The 17,415-nt window shown below is 41.8% G+C and overlaps 3 protein-coding genes across 6 annotated transcripts in view; 2 read left to right on the top strand and 1 right to left on the bottom strand.

The window, feature by feature from the left end:
* Positions 1-125: 125 nt before the first annotated feature.
* Positions 126-2,791, bottom strand: LOC121598383. The gene is given in 3 exon segments (XM_041925116.1): positions 126-1,478; positions 1,481-1,952; positions 2,051-2,791. Coding segments are annotated over 3 exon segments (1,602 nt in total). The 5' UTR covers positions 2,293-2,791; the 3' UTR covers positions 126-590.
* A 332-nt stretch (positions 2,792-3,123) lies between these two features.
* On the top strand, positions 3,124-4,836 carry LOC121598381 (GTPase Era, mitochondrial). The gene is made up of 2 exons (XM_041925114.1): positions 3,124-3,477; positions 3,553-4,836. Exons 1-2 carry the CDS (start codon positions 3,226-3,228, stop codon positions 4,474-4,476), a joined length of 1,176 nt encoding a protein of 391 aa, XP_041781048.1. The 5' UTR covers positions 3,124-3,225; the 3' UTR covers positions 4,477-4,836.
* Positions 4,837-6,139: 1,303 nt separating this feature from the next.
* LOC121598380 (sodium-dependent serotonin transporter) overlaps positions 6,140-17,415 on the top strand; it is a 40,339-nt gene continuing 29,063 nt past the window's right edge. The window contains exons 1-2 of one of the 4 annotated variants that reach the window (XM_041925110.1): positions 6,140-6,233; positions 7,413-7,917. The gene's annotated coding sequence lies outside the window, so the exon portion shown is untranslated. Of the gene's footprint in view, positions 6,234-6,270; positions 6,411-7,412; positions 7,918-17,415 lie in introns of those variants that run through there. The other 3 variants (XM_041925111.1, XM_041925112.1, XM_041925113.1) reach the window with 3 other exon arrangements.

Raw genomic sequence — 17,415 nt, 5'->3', positions numbered from 1 at the left:
ACCGACCTTCTAAATAACCTCTTCTCTCCACATTTCATCATGCATGTAATAATCTAAAAATCGATAGATACAGTAATTGCATGTTTGATTTCTTTCTAAAACAAATCAATTTTTTGTACGCATCGTTTTGTTGTGGTTTGTGTGAAAGAAATGATTTTATTTCTTTTTTTCTATATATTAATTTATAATCTTTGCACATCTGCCCTTTCAAGTCGCTCATTTTAACGATTTTAATTGGGTAAAATAAAGAAATGCTTTAAATCATTAACAAATCATTACACTATCAGAAGGATTGACAAGCTTTGTACGTGATGCTGAGAACTTAGTGCAATTATTCTGCCAGAGAGATCCTTAAACTTTTAAACAATGGTACAATCTACGGCTCCGCTTACGTTCCTACACTTAGTTACGTGTACAGCGTTACACTGTAGCCCTTCTCTTCTATTATTATATAAATAAGCATTAGAACGAACGAAACAACGCTAATATTAAACGGTAACTGACTTTACACTTTGTACATGGGTGGGGGTGGGGAACAATATAACAAAACAGTTCGACAGGGCATCGATAACTAGCGAGTGGGACGACGCTCACTCCAGAATCGGAAACAGTGGGTCCAAGTTCCAGAATGTGTTGAAATCGTCGCACAGCTCGTAATCGAGTGACATCGTGCTGGGATCGGTGGGCGATATTGTATTGCAAGCAATCGAGGCGGGTGTTGGCGATCCGACCGATTCGTACCCGGCATCGGACACGCTCGAGAACCCACCGGGACTCTTGAGCGGTTGGGGTGCGATCGGGGACAGCAGATCCTGCAGCGGCGAAGGTGGCCTGATCGTGATCGGTGCAAGTGGGCAGAATGGTTCCGACGGGAGGACCGACGTTGGACAGTTTTCTTCCATCGGCTCCACCTGCTGCTGCTGCTGCTCCTGCTGATCTACCAGAACTAACTCCTCGCCTAATGCGACGGCCTCACCGTCCTCCATGCAGGTGACTGTCGTCGTTTCGCTGACCTGTTCCTCATCTCCCGCCAGTACAATGGTAATGCAGTTCGTTTCGTTGTCGTACGTGCCGTAGAGTGTATCACTGCTGGTGGTCGCTAGGGTTGGGGCGGGTTGGTGGTGCTGTAGGGTTGTCGCAATCGACCCTTCCAGCTCATCCCGCTCTCTCTTGGGCTGAATTGTCACTACCGGTGGCTGTGCTGGTGCTGCCGCTGCATCGGAGTGCTCGTAAAACGGCGACTTGCTGTAGTTGTGCGTGGTCAGTATTAGGCGATTTCCCGTAGGGGTCTCCGGTCGACCGGATTCCAGGAGTTCTGCTGCGGGCCCCACCACTGATCCAGACAGGCGCTGGCCGGTGCGGTCGCCTTCGGCATTAGCCGGGCGGCCTGCTCGATCAATGTCTTCCAGGTCTGCGCCGACACCTGCGAGCAGGCTTTCGGCAAGCTCTTCGAGCTGGGACACGTCGAAATCTTCGAACATGTCTTGTAGAGCAGGCAGATGGCAATGATCTTCCAGAGGGCTGCCAGCCGCGGGTCGCTGCTCGCCGTCGAGGGGAGTGTCGTTTGCGCTTCCGCCGGACCGCACTTGTACAGTCCCTGCTGCTGAGGGCATCGTGGGGATGCTGCTGATCCCGTTTGGCGCCCGGCAGTAACGCAACCCACACTACCCTTGACGACGTCATCTTCCTGCGGTTCCTGCTTCACCTTCTGGTCTTGGTTCTGCTGCTGCTGCAATTCCTGAGCCAGCAAGCGCTTCTGCAGATCCTCGAACCGTCGCTCCAGGTCTAGATACTTGTCGTACATGGAACTCTTCTCCGAGTCCAGTGCGCTGCACCGGTTTTGCAGGTGCTCGATCTGTTCCGACTGTTCCTGGATCGTCTTTTCCATTTCTTCCATTTTGGCCTTCTTCCGGTCGCGCGACGTCTGGGCGGCGACACGATTTTTCAACTTTCTGATATGGGGAAACAGGGTGAGAAATAATTGGAAAGTGAGAAATAAGGACAGGTGAGAGGGGGGGAAATCGTGCGTGAGTGATGCTGGGACACTTACTTCCGTTGAATCTTCTCCTCCCAGGTGAGATGATCGAGGCGGCGCTTCTTGCCGCGTACGATAAACTCATCCATCGAGGAGGATTCGTCGTCGGAGGCCACCGACGACGGAGCAACCGAGGCGGGCCGTTTGGCCAACGGTTTGACCGGTGTTATGCTGGTCGGCGGTTTGGCCACCACCGCTGGAGCCACGTTAATGGGGATGTACTTGGTCGGTACGGTGATAAAGATTGGGGTAGCCATGATGGTTGTGGTTGGTGATGATGACGATGTTCTAGAATTTTCACCCTGCGAGTCCAGGGGGTGGTGCCACGTTGGCGCACCGAAAGAGATGAATCCAAATGTGATGTGATGATACAAATCACGGAAAGTAGGCCACTTTGAACCGTGAGATACGTGTTTCGCTTTACACTATCATGCTGCCATCGTTTCTTCTGCTTCCACTTTTATAAAAGTTGCGTTCCTTTACTGAATGACTTTCTTTGTTTGTGTAGAACCTAACTCACTCACTGGAGGTCACTCGCACTTTTCACTTCTTTTCCGTTGGCTTGCTTGAATGGATGTGCTGGAAACCGCACACCATGCCGTTGCTTTTCTTTTATACCGTTTGCCTCTCCTTTTTCTCGAGGAACCCGCGAAGGGCGCTAGGAGGAAAAGTTTTCTGATGAAACAACCATGCAAGCGTTGCACTAGTGTGAATGGGCTACTGCAAAGTGTAGGGAATTCCACCCCATCAAGCTGCGCATTTTGTGGGCCTCGTATGTGGTCGCTTCTGATTGGTGGAATGCCGCAGTGCTGCCAGCACGGTAGTGTGTCGTTTATTTCGTTTGTTTAATTTCAATATTATTATCTTTTGATACGATTGGTGCATTTGAAGTATTTTTTAAATAATTTAAATATTTTTTTTTTTGCACCAAAATTAATGTTCACCGTCTCTCGTAGCGTTATGGTTGAACTATGATAAATAATACGTTAAAACATTTAAAATTTTGGACGATCTGGCAGCACGGAACGACACAATTTTATAAATTCAGCAATCTGGCAACCGTGTAACCGCTGGTTGACAGCTGTCGCGTGTGACATAACAAAATACGAAAATTAAAATCACAACAAAGGCCGAAAGTTGCAGCGTTTTTTGCACCGACCGGTCGCGTTTTTCTTCAACCTTTCGTCGTAATGCACGACATTGGGATGGCTTTGCTGTTGCTGCGAAGAATCCGGATCGGTCCAGCACCATTCCTGGGCCTGCAGCACTGCCAGCGGTGCTTTAGTGCCCGGTTGTCAGAGAATGTAAGCAACGACAGTGGAACGGAGCAGTCGAACACACCAGCCGACAGCAATAGCACGGAACGGCTCATCAAAGTGGCCATCGTGGGAATGCCAAATGCTGGCAAAAGTACACTGATTAATCGATTGATAGATCAACGAGTAAGTTTTGGAGGGGAGAGTTATTCCTTTCATGCGATTGTTACTAAGCTGGCGTGTTCCTCTTCCATCCCACAGGTCTGTCCCGTGTCGGCCAAGGTGCACACCACGAGAAAGGCTTCGAAGGCGATCCACAGCAAAGCAAACTCGCAGGCAATCCTGTTCGACACACCGGGGCTCGTCGGTAGCCGGGAAATTAAGAAGCACCAGCTGGACACACAATTCGTGTCTGCGTGCCGGCATGCTATCCAACATTCGGCCCTAATCGGTGTGGTGCACGATGTGTCGAACTCGTGGACACGTCACGCGCTCAGTCCGGTGCTGTTGCGTGTACTGGCAGAGTACGCCCACATACCGAGCTTTCTGATACTGAACAAAATCGATACGTTGAAATCGAAGCGCATCCTGCTGGACATTGTGCGAAACCTGACGTGCGATCAGCTGGCAAGCATCCGGAACTACGGTCCGCCAACTCGGCGCCGGAAGAGCAGGGATGCTGGCGCTGAAGAGAAGGCACCGAGCGACGGTATGGAAGGGAAAGAGATTACATCTCCATCGCGGGTGGAAGGATGGCCCCATTTCACGGAAATATTTATGGTCTCTGCCATGACCGGCGATGGGCTGCGGGAGGTAATGTCGTTCATACACGCGAACGCGAAACAGCAGCCGTGGGAACATCTGCCGGACGAACACACGGACCAGCCGCCGGAACAGCTGATCGTGCAGAGCGTTCGGGCCCGGTTGCTCGACTTTATGCCACAGGAGATACCGTACCTGCTGCAGACGGAGCTGGAGTACTATGAGGTGGTGGGGGGTCGGATACTGGCCAGCACCATCGTTACCTGCCCGAACGACCGGATAGCTCGGCTGGTGTGTGGCGAATCGAACGGGAAGCTGCGCCAAATCAACGAACAGGTAACGTCGGATCTGATCGAAACGTTCGGCATGCCCGTGTTGCTCACGATAACAACGCGGGTGCGCAACAAAGAACCGAAATCATAAACAGAGCTGCCCCGGGGTGGGGGTGAGTTTGTGTTTATGATGTGGTTGCTTTGTGGTTTTCGGTTCATTTGGAAGAGAGAGTTAGTACGCTAATGGTGGGGTGGCGTTTGGAGGTTTGCAAGTCGACTTAAATGAGAAATGCATCTAAGTGAAGCAACTTTGTGACAACGTACGTTTTTGCCAGTCTTTGTGTCTGACTAGTAACTGCACGAGTCTTTACTTTGATGCGTTTTTCATTTAAAATGAACTGCTGAAGCCTACGACGTTACTATTGATGTTGTAATGCTCTCACGGCGCTCCAACCACATGGTCAATAAAACTAAGGAACTGCTTAAAAGCAGGATTTAGATGTTAAAATAACCTTTAATACAGAAACATTTTTAATTACAAACAAAAAATAATCAAATATTGAGAAAAAAGAATATTTTTCATGCCCATACCCTTTTAAACGCAATTGGGGGTGCGTTCGGTCCACTATTTAACAAACGGCGACTCTCTAGACCCCCCCCCCCATTTAACACATTAAAGGAGTCCGGTTGATCCCGTACTTGTGCACGTACCGCCCGGATAAACTGTTTACCCAATAGAGGCGACTCAACGATTTTCAGGAAATCCCTCTTCAGTCGGCGCGCTTCCTCAACATAGCCAGAAAAAAGGTACGCAAACACTCATGCGTGAAAATTTACGCCAAACCGGAGTGTACTACACAACGTAGACTGGCAGCTGGCGGAGGACAGTGTCATCTCGCGCATGCAATTTGCTCAGACCCATCTTGAAGTGTTTTTCTGCTCATCCATCCAGCATTATGCCAAGCCCGGAAAGTGGAGCCCTGGTCAGAGGGTCGTGAAATCCATTCCGGCGCCAAACCCAAAGCTGCAAACCGTGTGGTTGTATCGAACATTTCAAACCACATGGGATACGGATTTAAGAGCCTCAAAACTACCCCTTACCCGCTTGTAACGCGAGCGCTCTGCAGAAAGGGGAAAACCCTACATTCGTTTGCTTTAAAATGTAGGGCTTTAGCATCCCTAATAAGCTCACTCTAGGGTGGGTTTGTTGTTGTTGTTTTTGCTCTGATTTTCCACATTAATCGAACATTCAGACCCGCGCGCGCGCTCCCCAACAACAAGACACAGTGTGGGGGATGTTTAAAGCGCATTGAAGTCGAAACAAAAACGGTCGACCGTCGCCAGCTTTCGTTCTGGTGACCCTTTTTTTGCTGCGTGTGTAATAGCGCCCTGCTTACGGTCAAGTGCGTTCCAGCGTCCAGCATGGGCTATGCTACCATGTCGGGTTTTTTGCTTGCAAGAACCTTACACCGTGTTCGATCCTTGCCATGCGGTGCGCTGCCCATCATCGGGACTTCAAAAAGCTTTCGTCGAAAAATCAAATCCAACCCTGGCTGCCCATAACATCGGCTTGACTGACCATGTGCCTTTGCCTCAAGCGCAACAGGCGTGTGCGTTCGCGCCATTCCCGAGCGTACGCAACGGTCGGGCGCAAAGGTCTCCGAACGCAAAAACGACCACGCCGACCACGACGACGACGACGACGGACGATGTTGATGATGGTGATGATGCTGTTGCTGCTGTTGATGACGGTTGTTTGCCCGTATCGGAATGAATGGGGGGCTTACCCGATGGGATGGCTGGCGCTGCCTTTTAAGAGTGCCGTTCGGTTCCGGTGGTGCTTCAGTCTGTTCGCAACGGTTCGAGCAGCAGGTCGCAAACGCGTCAGCAACTGTTACGCACGAACAGGTACCCCACAATCCGAGTGTCCTTTTAGTATTGCTTCCGGATCCGGCATGGTTAGCATCTGCCGGAAGGAACATTATTGTGCTCAGTGCTGGTTCGGGACTCATCGGAACAGGTTGCCAGTGACAGAAGCAGCGGACTTTGGATGAAATCGTGTGATTTTATTGGTTAAATTGTTAAGTTTGTGGTTTGATGCAGAGATAAAAAGCATTTCAAGTGACTTTATACAATTTTTGTGATGTTCATACTGTAGAATAGTGACAAAAGCCGAGAGAAAGATAGTGAATGCTTTATACATTGAGAAAATGCTAGATTTTAGTATTTGGAACCCAACAATCTGAGTTCCTTCTTCTAAGGGCTCTTTTTGATGTATATAATAGCTCATGATTTATTTTTTCGTTAGGTTAAGCTAGATTAAGTTAACAAATGGCAAAAGCCTTACATTGTTTAAATTACATAGTAAGAATATCAGATTCTTCTCTTCAATTACTTGAAAAGAGATTCGAACTTTTGATTTTTTTTCACTTTCTATTAATTGTTGTTTTGCTCGGACGTGCTTGTTTTCTGTTATTCTGTTTTCTGTTGTTCTGTTGTTTTCTGTGCTTGTTATAATAGCTTTATTATATTTTTACTTAATCTATTTTTTCGTTTTTATACACACGTGATTATAATTGATGTGTGAATTCATCTTTTATAAATTATATTTTGTTTTATTTGACTATTTGATCTGCCGACGGCATTTTCATGCTAGTTTACACGTTTTCAAGCATTGGCTTAAACAAATTGCCTTTTTGCTGTTTTGTTTTATCTTCTTTTCATATTTATTACTTGTTCAGTTTTCTTTAAATTTTAAACCAATTAGTCATACAGACTTTCTTTTTCGGTGTGTTAACACTTCCAGCGCGTGCTTTCATAATCGTCTCCTGATAGTGGCTGATAGGGGTTGACAGGGGATATAGATAGGTTTACCAGTTGAGTTTCGCGGTACTTATAGTGTCCACGCAAACGATTGGCAAACAGTAGCGAACTTGAAACTTACTCTCCCAATGCGTGGTTCATTGTGAGAAAACGGCGTGCGTGCCGAGGCAACACTATTTTTTCTTCTGTTCCAATGTGTTCAACGCGTTCCGCCGGTGCTAACGTGTAGATGTGTTTCTTTTCTTTTCATTCCGTGTACCTCAGTATGAACAATGTTAGTGCACCTATGAGCCGGGTAATGTGGTAGGGATCGAAGCTAGAGCCACGGTGGATCGAAGATAGAACTGGAAGGACAGCAGTTTAGCGCGTGGAACTGAAAATGGGTTTGGCCTTTTTTCGCCCTGTCGTCGGTTTCGGTGTTGGATCGGGGTGTAAAAATTGGTGCAAATAGTGCGAGTGTGGTGATTAAGTGGTGATTAATTTGTTGACGCAAGTGGGCAAAAATAACCATTTTTGTTCCACGCCGGACCGGCCAGAAAAGTACAAAAGCAAAGGAATCCTTCCGAACGTGCAGACGGCGGTAGGAGGAGGGACACTTGTTGGTCGCCCGATCAACAAACCGCCCCAGACATATTAGGGGTGTGTTGTCTTTGAGATTTTGTGGCGCTGTTGGTGCGGTAGCGGGGACAAACCATCGGACCTGGAGCACCGGAAGACTTCGGCTGGCAGAGACGAGTGTGTCGTGGCTCTTAGCAACTTCCAATTAATGGTATGTTTGTTTTTTGATAATTAGAATTTAAACACTCCTTCACTGTTCCTGTCTTTTAGAATCGTTTGTTTTAGCGACACATTGTTTTATTTACACTAATTAAAACATACCCATTCGCTTCTCTGCACGGTACAAGAACCGAAGAAGCCAGTTTGAAGCGAATTACTTTTGCAAACAGCTCGAATTGCATGTTAAACATAACGCAAACCCTTTCGACTCCGTAATAAATGAACTGAAACTGACAAAACATTTTAAAACATTTACATTATACTCACACGCGCGTGCGAGCGTTAATTGTCACTTGACAAAATTAGTTTGCCGTCGGCTGGCGGTGGCCAGTTGGTCAGGGTGTCGAAGATTTCGCATTTTTCTAAATAACACACATGCCATGTAAATATCGACATGCTTTTTTTGTTGTTGTGCAGATCGTTCTGTGCGCGTTCGGATCGTTTGCTAAATTGGATAAATTGGTATGGAGAGAAATGGAAACACAAAAATGAAGAAATGCTACGATTTGGCACGATCGTTACGGCCGTTGAAGAAATTTGGACTGATCAAATCGTTTTTAATTGCAACTTTATTAAACGTTTCTGTTAATTGCACTGTGAATCAGTTTGAATATGGAATGCGGTACTTTGGAATGTGAGATTCGGTGTGTTAGACTATCTTTAAATTGTTTTTTTTTTCAACGGTTCATTAAATGAGAATCATTTCGGAACGATGGAATTTTGGTGCAAATGGATGAAAATAATTATACAAGGATGCTAGGATATACAGATGTCTAGAACGCTTATCACAAAACTGTATAATGTGAATATTTTTCGCTAAAAGCTAAGCTAAACATTCATAAACAAATAATTTATAACATCGATTTAAAAAGTCCTTGTTGATTTTTTTTTAATAGCATATATATCAGTGTATTGCATTCATTTTTTACAGATGACGGGCAAAAACTACTATAGACAATAATGCTGACGTAAATCAATTTATGTAATGTAATAGTTTATTGGTCAACGAATGATCATAAAAGATCTGCCCAGTGATAGGTAATAATTGGTTTAAAAATAAAATAAAACATGATAACACGAAAAACTGCAAACAAAACATGAAACATTAAAAAAGAAAATTGAAAGCAAATTTATTCTTGTTATTTTTTGCAAGCCAAAGAATAAAATAACCTAAGTTAACATAATCGTAACAATAAAAGACACATTTTATTAGTAGACTTGTTGTATGCAGATAACTCACACCGTTATGGTTAGCAAATTAGATAACAAACAACAGACATAACCATGAAACATTTATCGACCATTATCCAAAGACAAATCAGATTAAATGATTGGTTGATGAGTATTTTCTCTTATATCTTCTTTTTTGCGTTCCATATGCGTCGTTATACAGAATTATAGTTTGGGATCGAGTAGGGTTGTTTAATGCTAAGGAATGTATGTTTCTTTTTAAGCAATGTTTGGGTAATATATAAAAAGTGAAAATTTTCTTGAAATTTTTTCAGTGCCTAATAAATCAGAATAAAAAAAAATCAGAATAGATTTGTTTCACAAAAAATTATTTTGATTTTCCTGATTGTGCAAACTATTATTATTTGCTGTCCAATCGTTCGAATGAAGAATCATTTCTTGCTATGAGTGCTTTTTATTTTTCGAAGAAAGAAAAAAATATAACTATAGGCTAAACTAACTCACTCTTATTATTACTACCCTACTGTAAGGAAACATATGTGAAAACATATCCTATAAGAACAAATATAAATCTTCTTCTACTTTCTACTAATATTTTATGTATAGGCATTATTTATGTTCCTTTCACCTAACCCGTAATGGCTTTCGTAAATTCTGCGTGTGGATTGAAATGCCAATAAGTGCCTCCATAAAACCAATTATGGTCTAATTTTTGATAAAATCAATTATTGCAACAAATCAAAGGGTTTGGCTTAATTCAAATGTGGTTAAATTGTAGTTGAAAAGAATTACTGTCGTCAACTATTGTTGTTTCAAATTATCGTTATTTTGTAAGCATGAAAAGATCAGCATGGTAAAATTCAACCGGTTTGCATTCATGACATAACATTAAAGGACCATTGTTATAAAAAAAATGTCTTACTCTATTTTAATGAAAAATGCGTTACAGAAAAATTATAGGTTCTTGTTTTAGAGCATCTATACAATTTTGTAATAATTATTATATATCTTTTTCTTCGACTTGTGTTGGTCGCAATTTGTATGTACCATACAGCATGGCGTATAACGTAAACAGGTAAAACAACTTCATGCGTTCCATAGGAGAGAGTATCAACATTATTGAATGTTTTTGAAACTCTTTGAGTAAATGTCGGGTCAGTCTAATATTACTAGCAAATTGCTCAGTTTGCAAATTGCAAATGTTTAGAAGGATCTAGCTGAAAATGGAAAACATACTATACTCTGTATACTCTGTAAACCAATAATATGTACATAATAGTTAGAATCAGATATTGTTCATTATTGAAAGATAAATAATTACCTACTGTGTTGTAAGCAGAAACAAGCAACGAATGTACATGTAGAATGAAGGTAATAATAAAATTAAATAAAAGAAATCATCAGAAATCTAAGAAAAAAAAACATGTAAGAGGTTATAACACTGAAAAAATGCAGCAAATTTTCAACTATTCGACCTGGCAGTATTACATGCAAAAATTCTGCCACTTGCAACAGCAAGTAGCTAAAATATGTTCAAGCTAAAAGCCATAGAAAACCCATAGCTATAGAAATTTGTTTCCATCACAACTCATGTGCTTTCGTTTCGTTTAATATACTGTCTGTAACATTTCAACGTTTAGGCTATTTAACAGTTTCAAGAATTAACTGGGAGCTCTTACTAGTCTTCCCATTGTGCTATTTCATCCTTTAATGTCCATGTCTGTGTAGAACAAAAGCAACGTGTCTTAAGTGCATATTTCAGCGGACATCAATCATTCCCTAGGCGCCGACGTGACGAAACTGATTTACCATTCAAATTACTTAGCATTCACCACAGTTCAGTCATCGCCGATCCGTGCTAACCTAATCAAAAGCTGTCACCAAAAAACAATTGGACAAGATTTGACCTTTCGTTCGTCACTTGACTGACTGACTGAGTGACTGACTGACTGAGTGATGTGAATGAAGATTCGCGAAATACTTTAAGCATGGCAGATTCATTAATCGGTTTTGGGTGGTTGTTGTTTCTAGTTAGAATTGGTATTCAAATTCCTGTGCTGCGGGAGAGGACAATAGCTGCTGGATGGAGCTCAGGGCAGCAACTCGACACTAATTGATTTATTTTGATATATTTGACGCCAATAAATGATTGGCCATGATATGGTTGATGTAGGAAGAATAGGAACAAAAAGAAAACATTAGTATGATCACTTTCCTTGGGCATATCTGCAGTTTAATTAAAAAAAAAAACCCTGCTTTTCATGGTAATGCACTACCGGAACGTGCGTGTCTATCGGTTCAATTTCCCCGCAAACCAGTTCCGTACGAAAGCTACCACTTCCAATGCCAAGGACACACTTCCTGCATACTTCCTGCACGCCATTTCGATCGTATCGCACCTTCGAACCGGCGGGCTGGTTGCAAAATTGCATTCGATAGTTAATCACCTTCAAAACTTTCGTTCCCGCCCCGATTCGTTAGACAACTAGCTTGTTCCGGCGTGCCGAGAACTAGAGACTGTGGCGACGGAAGTTATACCACCGAACGCAGCAACACGGTGTGGAAGGTTTCGTCTTATCTTGCCTCGAACCCGACGATCGAGCATAACGTGTGCGAGAATCTTCCACCAATCATCGACTGCAACAATTGTTGCCAACGTGGCCACCTGCAGAACCAGGACCTAGGCTAAGCGTCTGACCGTGCCTCCGTGTGGCCGGATGTTTCAGGAGTCGATTTTCTCTCAATGGTATAGTTTATCGATTTCATGTAATTCATTTTCCAGTCCCATTGCCATTGCCGTAACCCAATTATGGTAGGCCATCTTCGTTACAGTGTGTTCGTACCGTGTGCCGGGCGGGTTTTGTCGCAGCCTGCAATTACCCGGCACAGTGTTTGTACTGGGACGGCAATAAAGGGCAACAACAGCAGCCGTGATCACAATCCGGGGGGTTTCTTCACCACTGTTCTCTGCTTGGTAAGGGAGCTTGGTTGGGCAGACGGCAATAAACCATTGCTGGTTCCGGTTCCGGCTCCGAACGCAAATGACTTTTATTCTAATGTGTGTATGTGCAACACTGTGGTAAATTTCTATGGCCCGTTTAACGGATGTTTGAATACCTCATGGGAAGTACGCCTAATGGCGGCGATGCTTTTCGATGTAATTTATACGCTTTTTTATCATCGGTTAAGGTGTTGGATGGGTGTCTTTAAACGGGCTGTTGTTATGTTGAAAATGGACAAACCTTCGCCAGCGTCCATTAATGATACCGGGATTGATTTACAACGCTTTACATTTGTTCTAAACTTTGATCTCAAAACCAGCACTAATGTTCTTCGCTACTCATCGCTCTGTACATTACTGTACTCATGCTCATTCTTGCTGGCAAGGTTTAGATTACATTAATCTACTCCTTTATTTTCCTCACTGTGTGTTTGTCTCTACCGCTGCTTCGGGCTCTCTTTGTTTCCCGCGGAACTTCATTCCACTTCCTTGCAATGCAATGCGACGATGGTCGTAAGTAGGAAAAAGTGTTATTTCAGAAGGATGTAATAAGCGTGAGCCTTAAATTACGATCCGGGTTTAATTTGAAATCTCACTTTTCTTCGTTCTACGCAAATCTTAAAGAAACGAGTTATCCCTTGAACGAATGATAGTATCACGAGTATAAAAAAGGTGAAATTATGTAAAGAACGTTTCAATTGGGAGCAAATGTGTTGGAGCCTTTTATTTGCATGGCATTATTTTAAAACGTATCTTTTCAGGCACAGGCACAGGCACAGGCTTGTAGCGAAACAGCTTGAATATTTTGGAACGAAACCAAAATATTAAGATTGGTTTAAACGTTTAAGCTCCATTAATATGTTTCAAAAATTATATACAGCCACCATCGAAATCTAATGATTCAATTCGGAATTGCTTAATCCACTTTTTTTTTTGAAGATTCGTTTAAAAGCGAAATAGCTGCAAATTATTTTAAAATTATTGGCTAAATATTTTACCCCCTAAAGATCATCGTTGAATATTTTCCAATTGTGTTATGTTTAAAGGAGTGGTTTTAAAGAGTGGTCGGCTAGATTCATCACATTTCATGAAAACACTCAAATATCAGAATCATTCATTTTAGAATGATTTTGACCAGCTCCTATTTGCTGTTCATCATTGATAATTGATCATTTTGATTATCTAAGCTCGCTAATCCTTGCAGTAATCGAAAGAAAAACTTTATTTTTATTAAACTGTTAGCATGGGCTCCAGCTGCAATCTCAAACGCAACTTAAAAATAACATCAAATTTATCTCAGCCATTTCCAAAATGTAGAGTGGCGGTCACCTAAAATCGGACACCTCATATTTGTTAATTTGATAAAATAAACCCATCGTACTCATACGGTTTAAACGGGTAAATATACATAAACATAGACAGCTTTTTCATAATAAATAACAATAAACACGTTTGCTAATTTCTTAACCGAGCTAGACGTAGACGTTCCCTGAATGTGGTCGGAGGTATATCGAAATCAAATAAATCAGCGGTCTGAAAATTTGGTCAGTTTTTGTACATAATTCCTTAATTAATACAAATAAAAGATGAGAAAACAATTGAATTATAAGGAAATATTTGGATGTGGAGCAGCCTTCAAAACATCCGTTTTTGTGCGTGGTTATTACAAAAAAATATGATTCATACTTGAGACATCGAGCTTAAACCTACTTGAATATAATATTGGAACATAGCTAAAGAATGTCCTCAACAATTTGTGAAACAAGTTTTCCGATAAGGAAAAAGATAAGTGGTTTTCCGTGAAACAAGTTTTCCGATAAGGAACTGTCCAGGGTGCTGCAAAGTCAGATAATACGTGAAATTATGAGGTGTCCGACTTTAGATGACAACTGTATCTTATTCAACGATGTTCTAAACGAAACACGCTTGCTATTTATTTTAATGCTCTTTACCATTATACACTTGATAAGCACTTTATTCAAGCAATAATTGATACTCGCGTCCCAGTTACAAACATAAAATACCCGCGTCCTAGTTACCGACTGCTTGCAATCAGTAACAAGACCCAAATCTGGTCAAATTTAGCATTTACCAGATTCAATTGCCCTTTGCCTTGCCGAAAATATCATCCAGACAAAATAAACAAAAAAAAAGACGTATCAAATCCCACCAAAGCATTCACACGACCCCCGCAAACAACACCAGATAGAGATACAGATGGAAATTGTTATTATTTCATTTGCGTTTTAAATCATACCGTTTAGACTGCCTGCCACGCAGCCGTTGATAATCGCGCTAAGCAAGTGGAGTTTCTTGCAAAGCGGCCGGAACCAATTCAAACCCGAATCCGAAGTCGATCACAGACACTGTTTGTGCAGTTGTTTTGTGTTCTTACCATTTTCACACTTGATGTTCATTAGTTTCGTTTATTTGGTACAATATGGTAGAGCAATAGCGGGCAACACCTCACCAGCGCGTAATCGATACCGCAGCTCACCAACTCATCTGATGTGTTTGGACAGCTTTCTTATCATGACAGACGGCGGGAAAAGAAGAAAGGTGCCGCCCAAATGGTTTCAACGCACGAGTTTCGTTGTAAGTAAGCGACACATGGCTAAGTTCAAGTGCGTTTTGAATGAAAATGTCTTCGCGCTTGTAAACACAATACCAGTAACGCACAACTGTGCGGAGAAAACGTGACGCAAACAAATAACGAAAATAACATAAAAAAGCCTTGCCAAAAATGAGATAGAACTTTCAAACGGACAAAACATGCACAAGGTATTAAAACAAACTAATAACGTACAACGACAAAAAACATCGCGCTACCATCGTTCTGCTACAAACCGTTGAGCATCTTTGGAGACGTTATGGCGAAGCAAAATCATCATTTGTAGATGGAGCAGAAAATCGGATTACGGAAACCGAAAAAGCCTCCTTTTAGGAACAAAGTCGGGCCGTGTTATACATTATTATGGGAAACAAAACAGGAGAAGCAAATACACACAAACGAGGCAAAAAGTGGAACATTAAAAAAGGGTTGGATGTACTAAATCAGCAAAATTTGGGTTTAAAGACTGAACGATTGAAGCATGGACCGAGCAGTGTAAGTGTTTCTGCTGTTTGGGATTTCAGGGAAAACAAAAATATAAGTAAAAATGATTGTTTGAAGATATATGAGGTTTATTAAATATGGACGATTTAATTAATTCTAATTCAACGTCCCAAGTGCAGACGTACGAATGATCACTCAGCATTGTGGCGGCTACTAATACATTATCAACGAATCACTTCAGCGCACTCGAGAATGAGATTAGCAAATAAAATGCTCCTTGGATGCTTTACCTCACTCTCGTACAAATAGGACAGAACTCCCCAAACCATTCCCTTGTTTAGCTATCCAAAAGTGAATTATTTTAATTCTCTGTGGACCTACCCAACAAATAAAACCACAAACAATTGTCGGGTGTTTGGCTGTGCCGTGGAGCAGGCGCAGTGATGACACTATAAAACGAAGCTCAAACAGGGATTCTACGTTTGTTGAATTGGGATGAGGTTTTTTAAGTATTTTTTTGGTAAATTAATTTAAATGAACTTGTACAACGATTTATTTAGCTTGATGATGGAGCTTAACAATTTACAAACTGAAAATTAAAAGAAATGTCGGAAAACATTGGAAATACTCCACTAAATAGTTATAAGGATAGGCAATCAATTTTAAAACAAAATTTCATAATGTTTTTCTTGTTGCTCACTGCAAAAACCAAAGAGACTTTTTGACCCTGAGCAGCTGCAGTGTCCAGCAATCCGTTAGCAGATTTTTTTTTGCAAATACATTGACAGATGCGCTTCGGCACGGATATTTTCCGGGCGAAAAAGCCAACGCAAGCATTCGCCAGTGCTTGGTACGAATTTAATTAACTTCTCCCGCTTGGTAATGGATATCGTTCGAGCGTTTCGAATCGACTGGGGTGCGTGCGCGAATTCAATTCGGACACTCGACCATCATCACTGTGTGATTTATCGGGAGGAGAGAAGGAACAGTACTCGATGTTTGGTGAACAGAAAAGCGAATAATCAAGACCACTGCAAAGAACGGGTGAAAAATGGGTAAAATGAGGTTTAATCTGCCGGCTGGTGTGTTGATGGGACCGAGGGTGTGAATCGAAGTTAATTAGTCGTTTTGAGGTTTACACTCGATTGTTTCCCGCACCTATTCACTGCGATAGGGCTAATTTAGATTACTGATGCCTTATGATCTTTGGATTATGAATGAATGTCACCAATGGGATGGTATACAAATAATACGAACTGTGACATAAAATGTGTAACCATTGTCGTCATTTGCTGCAATCGTTTCAATCAGACAAACAACATAAATATCTCCAGAGCGTTATCAAGTCTCGCCAACGGATTCCAATGATACCCCTAAATAATCTATACCGTTACAGGCCAGGTGTACTCCAGTGGCCAAGTATTTCAAGTGCTCTAAGACTAGAAGTCCAACGATACGTTATCAACTTTATTTTTTGCTGTCTTAGAAAACCGGTTATAAAAATCATACAACAAAGATCGCAACTTGAATACGATTTGAAAGAGATCTACATCATTCTTTGGCACAACAATTGATGTCGGTCAAGGCCTGCCTGTACCAATGATGGGCTTGGCTTTCAGGGACTTATTGATTACCATAATCAGTCCTACGTATGGCGGCACGATCCATTTGAGAGATTCGAACCCATGATCGGCTTGTCTTTTAGTCGTACGAGTTGACGACTGTATCACGAGACTGGCAAATAATAACATAAGCGACCATTCATATGCTTGCATAGAGAGATTTAACAGTTAATTTAGTTTTATTTTAGACACTTAATGTACAACTCATTGTTTTATTTTCTAACGAATGTGTGAAATAAGTTTTTCACAGCTATTTTCAAACATTCAAAATGTGTTGAATCTTCGATGAAGTTTTAAAACGAAATATTATATTTCATTGCCTGTATTCTTTTAATCATGATCACAAAATGTGATAAAAACACCATAATAATTTTAGTTAAACCATTTGTAGTACATTGAAAAGAAATCAATGATGATATTTTTGCGACACATTTCGATGGTCGAGCAAATTGGACACTTGTGATCAAAATTTGGAAACAATAAAATCTTTCCAAATGCTATTGTTATTTAACAAATGAGGCATTTTATTCTTCATTATATTGGTTTTTTGAACTTTTTTTGAAAAATATAACTCAATTAGTAGAGTAAAATCAGTGCAGCTGTATCATCCATTTTGTGAGC

The sequence above is a fragment of the Anopheles merus genome, chromosome 3L, assembly GCF_017562075.2.
Source record: "Anopheles merus strain MAF chromosome 3L, AmerM5.1, whole genome shotgun sequence".
Taxonomy (NCBI): Eukaryota; Metazoa; Arthropoda; class Insecta; order Diptera; family Culicidae; genus Anopheles; species Anopheles merus.
The sequence above is the reverse complement of the archived record's forward strand: the minus strand, read 5'-3'. Positions and strand labels throughout refer to the sequence as shown.

Coding starts and splice junctions, on each gene's coding strand:
- LOC121598381 (XM_041925114.1), top strand. CDS start 3,226: ATGCACGACATTGGGATGGCTTTGCTGTTGCTGCGAAGAATCCGGATC. Junction 3,478..3,552: donor ATCGATTGATAGATCAACGA/GTAAGTTTTGGA, acceptor TCCATCCCACAG/GTCTGTCCCGTGTCGGCCAA.